Raw genomic sequence first — 17,651 nt, 5'->3', positions numbered from 1 at the left:
GAATTCTTTGAAAAGCAGAGGGTTGACAAGGAATGTGAATATCGCCTTACTTAATACATATGCAGCTCTAATGCCTTTTTTAAAAAGGGGGGACATGGGGACCTCCTGTATGATACATGGAACTCTGCTCAATTATATGGCAGACTGGATGGAAGGGAAATTTGGGGGAGAATGGATACATGTACATGTATGGCTGAATCCCTTTACTATTCACCTGAAACTACACCAATAAAAAAGTTTTTTTAAAGAAGGGAGGAGTTACATGAAGAAATAGACAATCAAAATTTTACTCAAAAATGATCTGGATTAACACTACACTATAAGATGCAGTAAACCTTGTTTTCCTTCCTTGAGGAAGGATCCTTTTTGAGGAATCAAGCCTTCATCTTCTGAGCATGAAGTAGTCAAGTAGTTCTAAAAGGAAAACACTTCATCAAACATGACCTACCCAAAGAGAAAACTTCAACCCCAATATTTCGGAGCTCTCTTGCTGGAATTTCCACTTCGTCCTGGGATTTGCCATCTGTAATAATAATCGCCACTTTGGGAAAGCCAACTCTTGCCCCAGCAGACTCCGTGAAGGTATTTTTAATTAAGTAGTCAATGGCTTCCCCTGAAATGAAAAAGAGATACGTTCAGTCACTCCACACTATACAATTTTACTAAAATCAAAAAGTGCAAGATTACTTTCAAAATTACTTAACCTATGATCATTTGTGCAACCCATCATTCCTTTCCCAAACAGACACTTCATTTATCTTAAACAATACCAAAATTTGTAAAAAAAAAAAAAAAAAAAAATACCTGTCATTGTGTTGCCACCTTTGTATGGGATTTTTTTAATTGCAGCAAGCAGCTCTTCCTGTTGGTAGTACTGATTTAAGTTAAATTCCGTCCTGGTATCAGAGCTGTACTGAACAACTCCAACCCTCGTCTTCTCTTCCCCAATGTCAAAAGCAGACACGAGAGCAGCAATGAAGTCTAAGATGTACTTGAAATTGTTTCTTCCCACACTCCATGAGCCATCCACAAGGAAAACTAAATCAGTCCAGGCACTGACAGAACATTCTGAAATATATGTGATACGTTTTTTAAATGACATGCTATTAAATCTATCTAGCACTAAAGAATGCAAACTAACATTGCAAAAATGTTGGCTCCTAAAATCATTTCGTTCATTAGAACATTTCATATTGTTCTTCCCCCACAACTGACATGCACAAAAGAACACAAAATTTTATTGGCACACATTTTCAGGCAGGTTCCCAGATGGCACTAGTGGTAAAGAACCCACCTGCCAAGGCAGGAGACATAAGAGACATGGGTTCAATCCCTGGGTTGGGAAGATCCCCTGGAGGAGGACATGGCAACCCACTTCAGTATTCTTGCCTGGTCTGGCAGGCTACAGTCCATTGGGTCACAGAGAGTCAGACATGACTGAAGCAACTTAACACACACACAGAAGTATTTTCAGTACCTTCATGAACATGCATTTCTGCAACTATGTCTTTAAATTGTCATAGAAGACATTGTGCAAGACAAGATGAAAAGATATATGACCGATTCTCCAAGAGCCTATGACCCAAGCATTTGTGCTATTGACTTATCTATTTTTGTAACTATATCCTCACTCTTTTCTCCAAGTAAAAATTATATAAAATATCTAGGAGACATATAAAAGAAATATAAGCAAAGTGTTTTCATTCTTGGTACTTTTAGATCAATAAATACAAAACAGGAACTTCCCAAGTGGTCCAGTGGCTAAGACCCTGCATTACCGATGCAGGGGGCCTAGGTTCCATCTCTGATAAGGGGACTAGATCCCATATGAGGCAAATAAGATCTGGTACAGTCAAATAAATATTTTTTTAAAATTACAGAACAATTGCTGTGCCATTTAAGCAAATGCAATAGAGCTGAAAAAAAAGCAAATCTTTTAACATTCTCCTGCACTTTACAATGTAATGGTCTAAAGTTCGCAGCTGGTTAGCCCAGAGGGTTAATGAAATCTTAACAGAAGTATCATAAATATCATAAATATAATGCAAAATACCCATAATATCTTGTCCTAATCATCAATGTATTTAAATTTCACAACTAAATCTACTTTCACTAAAGAAAAGGCAGGGAAAATATTTTAATTCAAAAGTAAAAACACATGTGGTATCTTTAAATCCCCAAAAATGCAACAATTGGTGTTTGTAATCAAACATATTTTTTCTTCTCTCTGTGGTCAGTTGGTGAGTGGGAAACAGGTTGGTTTTTATGAAAATCTGTATTCGTGAGGCAAAGCTGAGTAAATTTTCTGAAGATATTTTTGTCCCTGCAGTCAGTTGGTGGATAATAAGAGAAGTATTTGGCTCAGAAAAGAAGGAAAGGGTCCTGGAAAAAACTGCAAGCCAATACAAGTTGCCTGCCTAAATAATTTTTGCATACTATTTAATGGGCCAACATAAGTCTATTGAAAGTCAATGTTTGGAATAATACTTTGCTTTAGAATAAATATTGATGATTCAGGGAAAATATCTGCATTGTAACTGCATGCTATAAACTTCACTTCAGATTATTAGACATTATAAAGAATTATAAACAGTGATCTGGAGGGGAAAATTCCAGATAAAGGGAACTTTGTGTTCACAATATTTTTATTGTTATCCTGAGTCATAAATCCCATTTATAAGGTGGCAAAATCAGAAGTCCAACCACTTAAGGCTTTATCCCAGTAAGTCAGAACAGTGTAGGATAAAAAGGGCCTAGAAACCACAAAACCAGACTATAAAATTGCTTTCATTTGATTACAAATGCATCAATTCATCAGAGACATCCTACAGAGACTCTGGAAATGTTTAGAGTCACACCAAGTAAGCCCACGTAAACACCCTAGAGATGACCAGAATATATACAGCAATTTTCACGGCAATGGAATTGCTAAAGACACCACGAGGGCATCTCCCTTGTGGTCCAACCTTCTATTTCCCATGTGTCCCTAAGCTACCATCTGTTTCTACAATTTAAGTCCAGTGATGAGCTTTGTTTTTCACCTACTGCCAGAATACTGCAGGGAAACTTGAACATACACAAATTTAATACACCTCCAGAGAAAAGAATATTTAGTACCTAGAATGGTTAGAAAGTAAGAATGTAGGTGTTATAACCACTTAGCTGTACATTACTATTACACTGCCTATACTTGTAGATAAAACTTACAGAAATTAATATAGGAGTGAGATCACACTACGGATCGAATTGGAACATCTCCTTTATATATTACATTTATAACTTACTTCTGCAAAACCACATACAAATATTAAGGAAAATGCTTACTTTGTATCTCTGTTTTTCCAGGTTTCTTCTCCCCTGGCTTTGTCGGGCCACCTGTTTGAACTGAGTCAAAACTTGATTATTACAAAGGGAAATGAACCCATAAAAATGCTTCCTAAGAAGAAAATAAGTGTATTGTCTTTCAAGTGTATGTGTATTCCCAGCTTGTCAGAGAATACAGACAAATAAGCATTCTTTTGCAAATAAATTATTTTCAGTGAGGCTTTAGATATATTTCAAATAAAGATATTAACTTTGTAGCTTGGCAAAGTCTAATGCTTTTTAATAGTTTTCATTCATAACATTCCTGCTGCTTGCAGAGACCAAGCTTATAAATGTGAGTACATTATTCACATTTACTAATAACTAGGATCAGAGCAAGAATAGTTAATGCTGATGTAAATTAACTGCATAACAACAAATTAAATTTGAAAGTTGGAGAAACCTTCTGCAAAATATAAGGTATAAAAGTACTTTATATGTGTGCTTACTTGTTAATTGGCCTATAACTGGTACACTTTCTTCTACTTCATCATATGAAGTGATTGTCACCACATACTCTATTTCAGGTATAAGATCTGTTAATAAAGTTTCAGTGGTACTAGCTGAAAGGGTAAATTCTTTAGTGGGCCCATCTGGAAATATAGAAAGGAAAACATCAATGCAACAAACCTTTTTTCACATATAATGTAATACAATATAATGTAATTCCCAGATATACTCAAAACCTAAAAATTCAAAATACACATTTTTCTCAAAATGCCCAAGCATTATTTTTTACTGTCCTCCAAAAATAACACTTTGAATTCTAGAAATTCAATAAATGAACTGGCATTGCCTTTACCTGTTACAATCATATTCCATATTTGTTTGAAGACTCAAGTATGCCTCTAGATTAAAGATATATCAGAATATAAAAAACATCTTTCATTGTTTTTGAATACTAATGGTAGATAACTAAATTTTTATAAGTGAGATATAAAGCAGAAAATAATTTAATTTTAAATTATGTATCGGAGAGTACCAAAAGAAAATGAAGGGCTAAAAATCAACTCAAAGACAACAAACCCCATTGGCTAAAATGAATGTCTACTGAGAAACAGCATTCACTTTTATAGGAGAGATATATCCTCCATATTCCAGGGAGTGCGGCATACTCTGAAGGGTAACCATGGTCCTCTGAACAGACTTAACTATCAAATATTTCAAAGTACAGTGTACTGAGCATTTCCTTACATGCTGGCAATTATGTATTTCCTTTTAGATTATGTTAATGCTCAATTCAACAGGAAACAGTAGTTGTTAGAGATTAAATGACTTTTAAAATTCTTCACCATATTAATTTTCATCAAAACATAAATAATCAAAAAAGGCAACAAGTGTGACAGAACCCTGAGAAATGCTCCAGGTTAATATGTGGAGCATTGCAGAACCAACCAGGGCCCACCATGGCAAAATAAGACCCCAGGGCTCTGTGGGTATGGATGGTCCCAGTGTTCGTTTCTACAGTCAGTCATTTCCAACATCTGGAAACCAGATGAACTCTTTCAACTGCTTTTTGGCCTTGGAATCAATGAAGTAGTTAACTGCAAATATATTTGGGAAGAAAAGATTCAAGGAAGAAAAAGTAAACGCCTGATCCCTTTTTAAGCTCTTGGATCATATTGAAAACAGATAACAGTTTCTCAATCCCCTGATAAATCAGCATTTAAAATCATTGGCATTTTTCAAGGCCATAAGTATGCAGACACAGCTCTGGTGATAAGTTATGTTGACATCATCTATCTCTTCTATCAGCCAATCAAGACCCCTTCCTACCACTTGGGCAGTGCTCATAAAAATGGTTTTATTCCCATTCCATGTGAGAAATAAAAGTTAGTCAAGAGAGATTGGTTCTCCCTACTCAAGCAACATCAAGGATACTGACACTTAGCCTTAGGATCTACAGAATTTACCCAGTAAATCCTTGTCTTCCATCATGGCAGCTAACCACGATCCCAGAACACTGTGTCCTGAGCACTGAAGTATGCAGGACACTGAGCAAAGTGTAACACCTCACTTCATCACTTGTCACTTGAAGTGTTGGACAGATTAAGTGATTCAAGAAGAATGTCAAGCCGTCATCGTTCTAGTTTATAAAATCAAAGATTACCAGCAATATTCTGATCAGGGGATAAAGTCCAACAGCTTTACACAGCAAACCAAGTTAATAAAGCTAACACTATAAAAATATAATAGTGGGTCCTGAGCTGGAAACCTGGAGACCTGAGGCCACCAAATATCTTGTGACATTAGGTAAACCCCTCTGGTTTTCTAAATCTTGGCTTCCTCATAATGAAGCAGAAGGTGGGGGAAGGATCAGATAATATCATCTTGGATGTCTCTGTCCGAAAATCCCAACATCCCAAAACTTACCCGTTGTAGGGTCCACTGTTATTTTGAAACCCATAATTGGATCAGGTGGTATTGCCCATGACATATGAACAGTATTTTCATCTATAATTTTAAAATTCAAGTCTGAAGGTGGTTCAACTGCAAAAAGAGAGAGTTGGTATGTTACATTTTCCAATGTCACAAAATGGTCAATTTAATTAATAAAGAATTGTGTTGAGCAAAGCTTACTAAAATTGTCTTTGCATAAATTTGTTTCCAACAAATATAAAAGATATCTTGTTGGACAAGAATAAAATTAAAAGCTGACACGGTATGACAAAACATCAGAGAGTATACATATTACAGAAGACAGCACAAAACGCTTTGGATTCTTGAGTTGCTAGGTCATCCAAGAATGGCCAGCAAAATCAAGCATAATAGAAACAAATTTGGATACAAGTACATACAGGTACAATGAAATCACATATAATAACCACATATGCAAACAATTCACATAACAATTAAGGAAATTTCAATACATGCTGAGTGCATTTTGAATAAGCATGCCAAATCACAACCTGCTTACAACCACAGAAGTTAAGTTAGAACACTGACATAATACTTTTTTTTCATAATATGGAAAGAATCAATGATATTTTGGTTCATTCTCTGCATCATTGCCTTGTTATTAATTTTTGTTTGATAATTCTCAGTCTGTGGCAGAGATGAGGAATGTATTTTAATAAAAAGGAAGAAACACTGTTGGGAAATTTAGCACTGTTGCGTTTCACAAGGAAATATACATTTAAATGTATATTTGTATTCAAATAGACCAATACTCAAAAATAGTCATAAGGGATGTCAATCACTTATAAATATATAAAGAATGATATACAGGTGTTTATAAAATTACTATTCTGCCTGTTTACACCAATTTGCTGTATGTTTGCACGGTGTAAACCAACACTTATTTTCCTTTGCAGCAGGTATATTCCATACTAGAAGTGGCATTTTAAGTTAAAATGCCAGTATGGTCCTTTTACAAAAACAATGGTTAATTATGAAAAGACAACATCAATGTCTATTTATGGACATTCATTTACAGAACTTAAAGAAACTAGTAAAGCAATCTGAAGACATGACCGCATAAATCTTGGAGAAGTCAATGACAGGAATAATTGAAAAGTACAGAAAGCAATAGTTTACATACAAAACTGTTCAGCATCATGCACGTGTCAATGAAATGTTGACTGGTTTTTAGTTTCCCACAACGAACGAAAGCCTCCATGTACAGTAGTCATTGCACAAAGACGCTCCAGCAATATTTTACAATGATATTCTCCCTGCAATGTTCATGCCTCATCATGCAGCGTTGTACTGGCTCACTGTGAGTGCATGGTCGATGCATTCAAAACGATTACTCTTGAAGCAGGGCAACACAATACAATGGCTTTCTGCCATACCCGTCTTCGTTTTAAGAGTGAACGTACTCCTTGTGAGTCAGAATTTTCTGTTTTGAGAGATTACAATCTCCTTTTAGGTTTTCCTAAAGGTCAATTGAACTGTAGTAGTAGCTTGGAGACATGAGTCATAGAATTTAACTGGGGTTAGGGATTTATGTAATATTAATAGCACATTTTAATGGAAATGATACAAATTAAGCAAACATTTGCTTTCAGGAACTGCTGTTTCCAACTGTAGGAGATGGCTTTTGATTTCTACTGTATACACTAGTAATGGAATGGATGTTATTTTCCTACTATCCATACACAGGCAGTGAGATTAGACTATTAATCTACATGCATAGTTTAATTATTCAACATTCTGCTGTCTGTAACCATATTGCGAGGTTTCCCGGTAGCCATCACTTAGTATAACAAGCATGCAACAGATGTTAATAGGACAATAGGTATTAAGAATATCATTATAAAATATTATTTCAGTAGCAATGGCTCAGGACAAATTTAATGCAAAGGCAGACGCAACTGGCCTGAGCATGCTTTTGAAAAATCAGTACATGGAAAAACAGTACCACCAACCTTGCAAGGAAATTGACCTGAAGCAGCAGACACTAGGTTAAAACTGCTGAAGGGCAGCAGCAGCCCACCTTGTTGATTTCCAAATGACCAGGATTCCAGAAAAACTGAAAAATTGACTGTTGGGAAAAGTCTTTAACAATTGGATTTTAAGGTGTTCGTAGAAACTCAGATGTGGTACTTGGGGATCAAAAGTAATAAAGGATGGTTGACCAGCATATGTACAACAGACAGCCCTTTGCACTTTTCTTCTTGCCACTTTTATCACTTGCAAAATCTTTTAGGCTTGCCATTCTATGCATTTTGTTTGTTTGTTTTTTCATGAAAAAAACATAATAAAGCAGGTGTGAGTGTGGACCCCTGTTGACTTGAATCAATGCAAAATATATTTTCATTAACTTCAAAAGTCTTCTATTTTACATAAAAGTAATTCACAACTGCCTTTGCATCATTATAAACAGTGAATGCAGATGCCAGAATATTTCTAATAAAACTATCTACATAGGGATTGTGATTGCAAACAGTCATAGTTGTGTAGAATATGAACGGGAATGAAGATAAATAGAAGTGCAATTATAAATGAATAAGGTAGCAACATACCTGTATATTAATATATTCATAAAACTGAATACTGATAGTGAAGAAACTAAAGTTTTAAGTATTCGTAACACTAGCAGTTTAAGTTCATATTTATGAATAATGCTCTTTGTTATCAAAAGGCTATGCTATCAAAGCTACATTCTGATATATCTTTTTACATAAATTGGCAGGATTTAGGACTTTTTAGCAATGATAATAATAGCTAGCGTTTGCTGAGTGTCTTTTCTATGACAGGCAGAGAGTTGGTCACTTTATATATTGTCTCTCTCTCCTCTCATGACCACCCAGCAGAGTGGCCTTATTATCTGATTCACAGATGAATCAGTGAAATTCAGAAGGGTTAACACAGCAGCAAATAAGCAGCAAAACTCGGACCCCCATAGTCTGACTCCAGAACATACAGTTTTCTACCATACTGGCTTATGAAATAAATATTTGCATGAAAGATTAACTTTAGAAACCAATATTGATATGAATTTGGCTATTAAAATATACATAAGTATTTTACTTACTCTATGAAAAACCTTTATTTCATGCCTCATCAACAATAAATATGTGCTATTCAGACATCTCCAATTCAGATACAGATAAAGTTTGGTATATTAATGTTACAACTTGTTTAAGCACTTTTAAAACTAAAGTGTCTATCTTGATATATAGTGTTTACAAACATTGTTATTCATTATGGCACTCAAAAGGAAGATATGTCCAAAAGTTTAACATCAATGCAAGGATGGATGGACAGGTGGAAGGAGATTAGTTGAATAAGATTTGGTAAGTGTATGAAGTGTATTAAAGATAAGGAAAACCAAGAACAAACTGCTAAAATACCATCTTGATGAACCAGTAAGACCTTTAGTCTAATTTTTGTGATAGCAATACTGAGAAGGGTACTACTTTAATGGTAGAAACTTTGAGAAGCGAGCAAAGTGTAGTTTTACTATATTCAGTAGGCGCTAATTGTTATTTTCTGTCCAAAGCTAGTATAAATTAAATGACCTTTGCCATGATACAGATATTTATTTCATTTGTGTTTATAAGATACCAAAAATAAGCAGTTGAAAAGTTCATGTTTCAGACAAGTAATAAATTATTCTGTGCAGATTACAAAATGCATTCTTTCATTAAACTGGCTGGGTTGACCCATTGTCAAGCAAGAAAGCCGCGCAATGCGAGCAAATTAGCACGGCGCTGGCCTAGAAGACCTGGGTCTTGCCTGCGCCTTGTCCCTGGGCATCATGTTCGTTAACTGAGCCCTTCAGCCTCTCCAGTCCTCATTTTCTCACTCGGAGAATGAGAAAACTAGAAGAGATGACTACACATTCCCATCTAGTTTGAAATTTCTGTTGCAAGTTAGACACAGGATTATAGAAATACGCATTAACTTGCCTCTTAACCTAGACACAAGGTAATTAAAGCTTATAGCCTCTACTCAGTTATGAATTAAAAACACCCAATATTTCATTATATATTATGAACTACAAATCAGAGTTACTAAAATTACAACTGTTTTTCATAAAACATACGATCACCTCAAATTTACATTAATTAGAAAGGTGTCTAATTCTCAGGGAACACTGGCCATTGACCTTTACATGTTAAGTGTTAAATTTTCTAAATGGCAATTAATGTGCAGTATGATATAGGAACCAAAAATAACTCACACATTTTAGATCTTACAGAGAGCTGGCCAAGTTATAAGGTTAGGGTTAGAAATAAAGTCTATGCAGCAGCTAAAAATTATTAAAAGAAAAAAATCAAAAATAAATAAAAGAAAAAATCATTTCACTCTTATCTCTATGGGAGAAAATACTAATTATGAAAAATAAAGTTCCTTGTATAAATACATAGACTAAAACAACATAATAAAGGTGGTATCCCCTATATTTTAAAAAAAGGATAATGGCTGAGTCCCTTCACTGTTCACTCCAAACTATCACAATATTGTTAATGGACTATACCCCAATACAAAATTAAAAAAAAAAAAAAAAAAAAGTAAATGCCAAAGTCTTTTAATTAAAGGTATGGAACTTTCCACACATAAAAATAAATTAAGTAGAAATTGACTGGAAAATAGTATGAAGACAAGAGTACAAGTTGGAAAAGGGAAAGAAAAGTTACAATGGCTACTTTAGAATTAAGGTCAAAATGACATCTCAAGAAGCAGGGCTGCCAGTTGAAGTTTTGAAATGTATCAACAGAAATGACTCAGAGAACTTCTGTTTGCTACCCATTGTCCCCAGAAACGCCTTGGCTACAAATTTTGTTAGCCCTTCCCAGCCTCCTGGGGCCACTTAGTTGGTAATTAACACTGGACCAGTCCCATCCACCACTGGAGCCACAAGCCACATGTGGCTATCAAGCACTTGAAATGTGGCCAGTCTGGATGAAATGCACCGCAAGTGTGAAATACACACCCAGTTTCAAAGACTCAATACAAAAAATGCAAAATATCTCACTAATAATTTTTATATTGATTACATGTTAAAATGGCAATACAGTGGATATATTAGTTTAAGTGAAATATGTTGCAAAGACTAATTTCTCCTGTTTCTTTTTCCCTTTTTAATATCACAATCAGAATATTTTAAGTTGCATGTGTGGCTTGCATTTGTGGCTCACAATATATTTCTATTTGACAGTGCCAAACCAGAGAATGAGGTCCCCTTCAAATAAAAAATCTTATTAAAATATCATTATTAAATGCTGACCTAAGCAGGTGAGAGACAAGAAGAGAAACAGCTTAAGAAAGCAAAAGAAAGAGCTATACCATGTGGAAATAAATACAAACTTAAAAGATAAATTATGAGAAATACGGAAATAACTAGTAATGTAGATAGCAAAATGTTCTTTTCAACTGCACTTTGCTAACTATCTATTATCCAATTGAGAACTGATTTTTTCCCACTTACATCATTTCCAATCCAATTCTTGTCCTAAGAATTCACAACTTTTTCTGATTTTCAAATAACTATTTTCTTAATGAGCAATAAATAGGCCGCTTTAGTGAATTATCTAAAAATATCTTGAGTGGGGCTTCCAGAAGTTCCTCCAGTGAAATTCCTTCCTAACAACGACATAGAAAGGAACATTAAAAGCACTCTCATCTGAATATTACTTCACAGAGGCCACTCTGAAAAGCCTCTACATTCATGAAGTATTCATCAGATAAGCAGAGCCAGCAAGTTCCCCTTACTTTTCTGAACATGCTGTACATTTTGAAGACTCTGCTTTTCCTAATCTTAATTTTTTGTACTTGCGGTCTTGAACCAGAGGATTGAACACAACAGAAAGTTTTTGGAAAATCTCAGTGCTGTCTTGAAACCCTTCTACTTCCCCACAAACTCTAAATAAGCCTCACGCTCTGAACCCCACCCCCAATTTCCACACTGCCCCACCCAGAAATATTGCTTTTTTCCCTTAACTCCATCAGGAGCATTTCTTTACCGGGAAAAAAAAAAAAAAAAAGGCATATTTTTAAGTTGTCTTTATGGTAGTACCCCATTTACCTTGCAGAAAAATAAATCTACTATGTCAGATCTCCCATGATAACTGAGGAAACACAGAAGCTCCTACTGGGTTAATATCCAGAAAGGGCTTGTTCCACCAATACTGACAAACGAACACATCAAATGCACACAATAGTAAGGATGAAATAAGGTTGAAAACCTAGCAGAAGTCCTTCATTTTCTAAGGGGTGGAGCCTACAGAGCTTTTCCAGACCCTTGGGCCCTGAGCCCATCTCTGAGGCTCAGAAGACTCAGCGCCCAGGGATGATGCTGGGGGAAGGAGGGTTGGGGGAGGTGAAGCCCGGTTTGCCAGGCTCCCACCAGCTCCCTGGGTTAAGAACCTTGGCCCAGACCCAACCTGTGCGCGAGGGGCTGGGTCTGGGCTTGGGCCAGGCGTCCCGGGGCGCAGCGAACCAAACAGGGACAGCAGCGACCCCCCCACCCCGGCCACTGCCACCACACCCCGGGTCCCGGATTGCTACCGACCACCCACTCCCGGGGCGATCTGGCTGCTCACGTGCCCGTACCGCCCGCCTCGCCGACCGGACTCCCCACAAAACACACAGAGGCGCAGAGCCGGCGCTGTTGGAGTCTTTTATTTGGTGCTGTCACCGAGGCCGCGGCCCCGAGCCAGGGGCTCCCCCAGCCACGCGCACGAGCGAGCGCGCCGGGCGCTCCGGGGCTCCTGGGTACCACCCTTGGGGCGTCCGGTCCGTAGAGCCGGGTGCAGCCGTCGCCCCCTCCCGGACGGCTGGTCCTCGCTCCGAAGGCGGCAGCGGCGGTGGCGGTGTGGACAGCACACCGCAGAGACAAGCGCAAGGAGAGCACACAGCACTGTACGGAACGGAGGAAGCGGAAGACGGAAAAGAGCTGGACCTGAGAGCTGGGAGGTGGACGAACCTCAGAGAAGGGGGCGTTTCTCCGAAGCAGAGAAACCCCGGGAGAAAACACACGAAGTGCAGGGGAAACAGATAGAGCAACAATGGCAAGGAAGGTTTGCTTTTTTTTTTTTTTCCCTTTCTAGACTTCTACCTTGTCACGGAGAGAAGGAGGGAAAAGCCTTTTACCTTCTGCCTCGATGGAAGACAGGAGCAGGGCCGCGCCCAGGGCGGCGAGCGCTGGGGGAAGCCTGGTCCGCATGCTCCGCCTCGGGGCTCACAGCCACATGAAGGGATCTGCCGGAGGAAACAGTGACCGCATCAGAACCGGGTCCGGGCGGGCCTGGAACCATGTTAGAACTGGAGCCTGGACCCGGGCCAGGACCCGACTCGCTCTGCCTTAATAACCACAGGGCCCAGCCGGGCAGAGAATGGGCCCTATTGTGGAGCAGTGGAAGAAGTCAAGTTCGTCTGCAGCAGTTCAATCAGGGCACTGAGAGCGAGTTGAAGTTTAAAGAGGGTCCTGTTTGCCTGGAGGCCGGACCTGCTTAGCATCCCGGGTGAAGGGCCTTACCAGGCCCCACATGACTTCATCCTGCCTGGGTGATGGCTAATTCAGAGATCATCTTATCCCTAAGTCAACTAAATGTCTCTTCCAGCTGGGGTTTTTATTTGGCCAGGTTTTTTTTCTCCCCCCCTAGCTGCGGAACTCTTTAGGTAACTGTACTTTAGTGGTCTCAGGGTAATTTGGAAAAGTATAATAAGCCTCTTTTACTCTCTTTTTTTCATCATTTTGTTCTGCCTACAAATATGCAGCCCTTGATGGTCTGAAATGGATTATACAGAAACATGTACAGCCCAAGAGAAACTTGACCCTCCTGCTAGCTGTGTTGTCTTAACATCTGATAAATCTTTCACTCAAGATGAGGAAAAAACAACTCTGAAATACATAATAAAAAAGGGAAAGGCAATAGAAGGACAAAGCACTCTTGTCTGTTTTCCCAAGATTTTTTTTTTATAAAATTCTCAGTAATAATTACTCTTCTCACTTAATTGTTCATTTATTCCAGAAGATTACAGGTTTACATGCTCCAGAGGAGAATATATCCTACTCTGATTTTTCCTGATTCTGTAACTAGGCTATTAATTCCTTCAAGACAAGGAAACTTATTCACCTTTTGTGGCAAGTAACACATAGTAAGTAGGTGCCTAATCCATGTTGGTAGAAGGAAATCGAAACTATTCTAAGGTCCAACTCAGGAACAAAAGCTACTAGCGATGAACTTAAAAGTGGGAGACTGCCGGAGGCAAACATAAAAAGAGAGTTGATTCTGAGATACATAAATTATTGTAAGGCAACAGACCAGGCCTCTTGAAAAACGAAGTAATGCTTGGGAACCCAAAAAGGAGCCAAAGGTTGAGCCCTCTTTGAGAAAAGAAACTGACAAGCTCCAACCGTGTCTTTCCAAATTATTGGCATGATGTATCAGGGCAGCTTTCCTGGGCCCGAGTGTAAATTGCATTTTAAATGTCTGATGAACAGGCTTGCCAGATTGCCCGAAGCTCCTTTTTATAAGCCAAGATTAAAATTTTCCCGCTGCTCTAGAGATCCAAGGACTCTAGCAATTTCTTTCTTCCTACTTAACTGTTTGACATGTCTAACCCTTTTCTACATCAGTAAAAGGCAAGAGGTGAGACTGGTCCATTGTTCCCATCATCTGGCCTTAACTTCGCTATAATAATTTCCAACTCAGTTGGCAGTCGTGCTCGCGAAAAGTTAAAGGCTGACAATCGACCCACCGAAAAACTGTGTGCAGATTTTTTTTTTTTTTTTAACCGCTGAACTTGTTGTAAAAGTTGTGGCAGGGCTATTGTGGATCTAGAGCGCCACTTACCGGCTGTCTTAACTCAGCGGCACAATGGATCCTATCTCGTCGCAGTATCTGAACATAAAGCCAGGCATTACACCCATGTTTAAAAAAGAAGAAAGAAAGAAAAGAAAAGTTCTCTCTCCTTTTAGCCAAAACATTTATCTGAATGTTTAGCAACACTTCATTGAGCATTCTCAGACACAAAAAGTCTGAAATCGGCCGCCCCTACGTGGCAGCAGGGCCATTTCACACACTCATGAATGAAAACGAGTCGGGCGGGGGTGGGGGTGGGGGGGCGCATAGATGGGGGGCTGGAAACTTGGATTCATCTCCTTGGGCCAACTCGTCCCTTCCCCCCACTCCGCTGGAAGAGCCCAATTCTTGCCAAGTTAAAAAAGGCAATTGCACCCCCACCCCGCGGGGTCCCTCCAGATTTCCTGCGCGTCACCTACCACCGACCTAACCCACTGAATCCTTGACATTAGTTTCCCAAGGACCACCAAGTTTAGCGCTCATTTCCTTTCTTGCCCCATCCCTCCCCGGCGCTCCAGCACGCTTTAGAAGGCCACAGAATCCGTGTTGAGGGGAAGGGAAAGGGGTCCCCGGCAAGCCCTGCAAGGACCACCTGCGGCCCCTAAGGGTGCCTGATGCGGTGTACCTCTTCTGCTCCCTGGCTACACTCCCCGCTCCTTAGAACCCTCTGCGACCCCTACCCTGTCTAGGATAGAGGATGGAAACTCGCGCAAAGGTTCCACGACCCTGAGGAGGGCCACCCCGTCTAGCCTGGGGGAGAAGCTGGGTAACGTCGGGCCAAAGCTGAGTCCCCGAGAGCTGAACTAACCCCCACCCCCACCACCCCCCAACGCCGGGATGCTTTGAAAAGTGGAGGAAGGAGCCAGAACACCAGCCCGGGAATCTGTCTCCAGATGCCAAACGCACCAGAGCAGCCTGGACGAGGGGTCGGCGGGCCCTCTAAAGAATTCCGCCCCGGGCGTCACCTTTTCTGCGCGCCGGCAGCCGCGAGGCCCCGGGGAGACCCGCGGCTCCAGGACCCCGCGCACCCCTCGTCAATTTCAACCAAGCATCTATAGACGAAATGCCTCCTCCAGCTGGAACAGTGAAGGGGTGCTTTACTCACGCAGAGCCGCCCGGCATCCTCTCTTGAGAAAAAAACTACCTTTCCCCCTTCATGTTACACTTGAACACCCCCCCCCCAAAATCTCCGAGTAGCCCAGGCGCACGTTCAAACGGCCCCCGCTCGGGCTCCTGAATGGCTCAGAGCCGAGCGAGGAAGAGGCTCGAAGTTAGTTTCCCCAATTATCTTTGGAAGGGACGAGGCGAGGGGGGAGGCTAGCAGCCAGACCGACCTGAGGCGGTGGTGACCGAGGTAGCGGCGGCGACAGAGGCTTCACGGCGTCGCGGAAGCCGGCGCTCGGTGTGACCCCCCGCGCACGCCCGGGTGGTCGGCGCTGCGCTCCGGGCGCACCTGGCGGCCGCGGAGAGGTGGAGCGGCCGCAGGTCCACCGGGGAGCCGGAGGCGGTGGAGCCCAGGCAGAGCGGCGGGCGCGGCCGGACAGGCGGAGACGGCCCGGGACCGCAGCTGCCGGCGCGCGGACGCGTCTGGGTCGGCTCGCCTCGGTCGAGTGGGAAGAGGCTCCGCGCCGCGGGCTCCTTAATAGAGGGCTGTTCCCAGCTCTCAGTTTACTCGGTTACGAAACGCCTGAGAAGGTGGACGGTTGCCACGGGGTGATGTATGCTCCTCCGGCGGTGAAGGAGGTCTACTTTTGGGAACGTGTGCATACTTCGAGCATTCCTTCGGCGTGAGGTGGCGATCGCCGTAGTAGCAGTGCCCCGGCGGGGAGGGGAGAAAGGGAGGGGGCAGGGGCGAAGCAGAGGAAGCGGGGAGGGGCGGGTGGGGCGGGGGGACTACAGCCGCGGCCGGGTTCACTGCCAAGGGAATCCGCTTACTCCTCCGCTTGGGGCGGGCTGGGGAGCTCGGGTTTCCCTCTCCGGGCGATTTTCTTTAATAAATTTATTTTTCTAAATTAAGAAGGAGGGGGGAGGGAAGTAGCGACTTTCCTGTATAGAACTGCAAGAATGTGACCGACCCCACCCCATCGTTAGCCCCATCCCCCATCATCGCCACCCGCACCTTTCTCCCTATCCGTCCTGGGGTGCACTTAAAACCGATTTACAGCGTTTCCATTAACTAACTGTCTGTGCACGCGGCGCGCCTTCTGTCTTTTTCAATCTCGGGCGATTGGAAACCCGGATGGCCGCCTGCGCCGGGCTCAGCGGTGGGATGGCTTTCCCAGTCCTGTCTCTCCCTCCTCCGGTGCTCCGGGACGGAACTGGGAGGCTTCATTTGAGCCAAAAGAGAGGGCGAAGGAATGCTATGAAACCTAGGGATCCTCCGAACTGGAAGCCCGCTCGGGAACAAGTTCCATCCACCGTCGAAATGTCTCACTTGAGCCAGAACAAAACTTGATTCCGAGTCGAGGCTTCGGAAAGAAAGCTCTGCCCTTCAAACCCCGCGGGGTCAAGGCGACGGAGGGAAGTGAGTTTCCCCCCGACCCCTACTGCTGGGAGCTGGCGGCCACATGGGGCTCGTGTTCTGCCAGCGCCTTCTGCAGGTTTTGCCGCCCCCCTCCCCGCTCTGCGCCACCTCTTGGCCCCGAACGGGGCGCCTGGCACTGAGGGCTGCCAAACCGTATTAGACGCACTGGAGGAGGTGAGGCACTCTTACACTGTGGCATCCGAAAAGCGCTTCTGGAAACTTTCGGGTTACACGTCAGTGCGCTCAGCGCAAGCCCCGCGCCTTTTGGCCTCTTGGAGCCCAGGGGTTAGTCGGCCTCATTTAAGCTACCGGGGATGGAGACGAGAGCGCGGAGGGGAACACCGCAGCGCCGTCCCTGAATTCACCGCCCGCAGTAGAGGAGGAGGCCGGGTGGCCAATATAACCTCTTCTCCCTGTTTGATCTGGCATCTGTAAATTTGTCTTTCCCCCCACCGGGCTCGATAGCCTCCGAACTTGCCTTCAGAATGGCAAGAACTCTCAGGGCG

General features: G+C 41.9%; 1 protein-coding gene across 3 annotated transcripts in view; it reads right to left on the bottom strand.

The window, feature by feature from the left end:
- COL12A1 (collagen type XII alpha 1 chain) overlaps positions 1 to 16,338 on the bottom strand; it is a 119,866-nt gene extending 103,528 nt beyond the window's left edge. Inside the window, exons 1-7 of one of the 3 annotated variants that reach the window (XM_006062002.4) lie at positions 15,956 to 16,338; positions 12,907 to 13,014; positions 5,737 to 5,853; positions 3,813 to 3,956; positions 3,325 to 3,384; positions 805 to 1,068; positions 449 to 613 (exon numbers count right to left, since the gene is read on the bottom strand). In XM_006062002.4, the coding sequence (XP_006062064.2) occupies positions 449 to 613; positions 805 to 1,068; positions 3,325 to 3,384; positions 3,813 to 3,956; positions 5,737 to 5,853; positions 12,907 to 12,979 (823 nt within the window). In that variant the 5' untranslated portion in view covers positions 12,980 to 13,014; positions 15,956 to 16,338. The remainder of the gene's footprint in view (positions 1 to 448; positions 614 to 804; positions 1,069 to 3,324; positions 3,385 to 3,812; positions 3,957 to 5,736; positions 5,854 to 12,906; positions 13,015 to 15,955) is intronic. The other 2 variants (XM_006062003.4, XM_006062004.4) reach the window with 2 other exon arrangements.
- Positions 16,339 to 17,651: the final 1,313 nt, after the last annotated feature.

This window comes from Bubalus bubalis, chromosome 10, assembly GCF_019923935.1.
Source record: "Bubalus bubalis isolate 160015118507 breed Murrah chromosome 10, NDDB_SH_1, whole genome shotgun sequence".
Lineage (NCBI taxonomy): Eukaryota > Metazoa > Chordata > Mammalia > Artiodactyla > Bovidae > Bubalus > Bubalus bubalis.
This window is presented reverse-complemented; position numbering and strand designations above follow the sequence as displayed.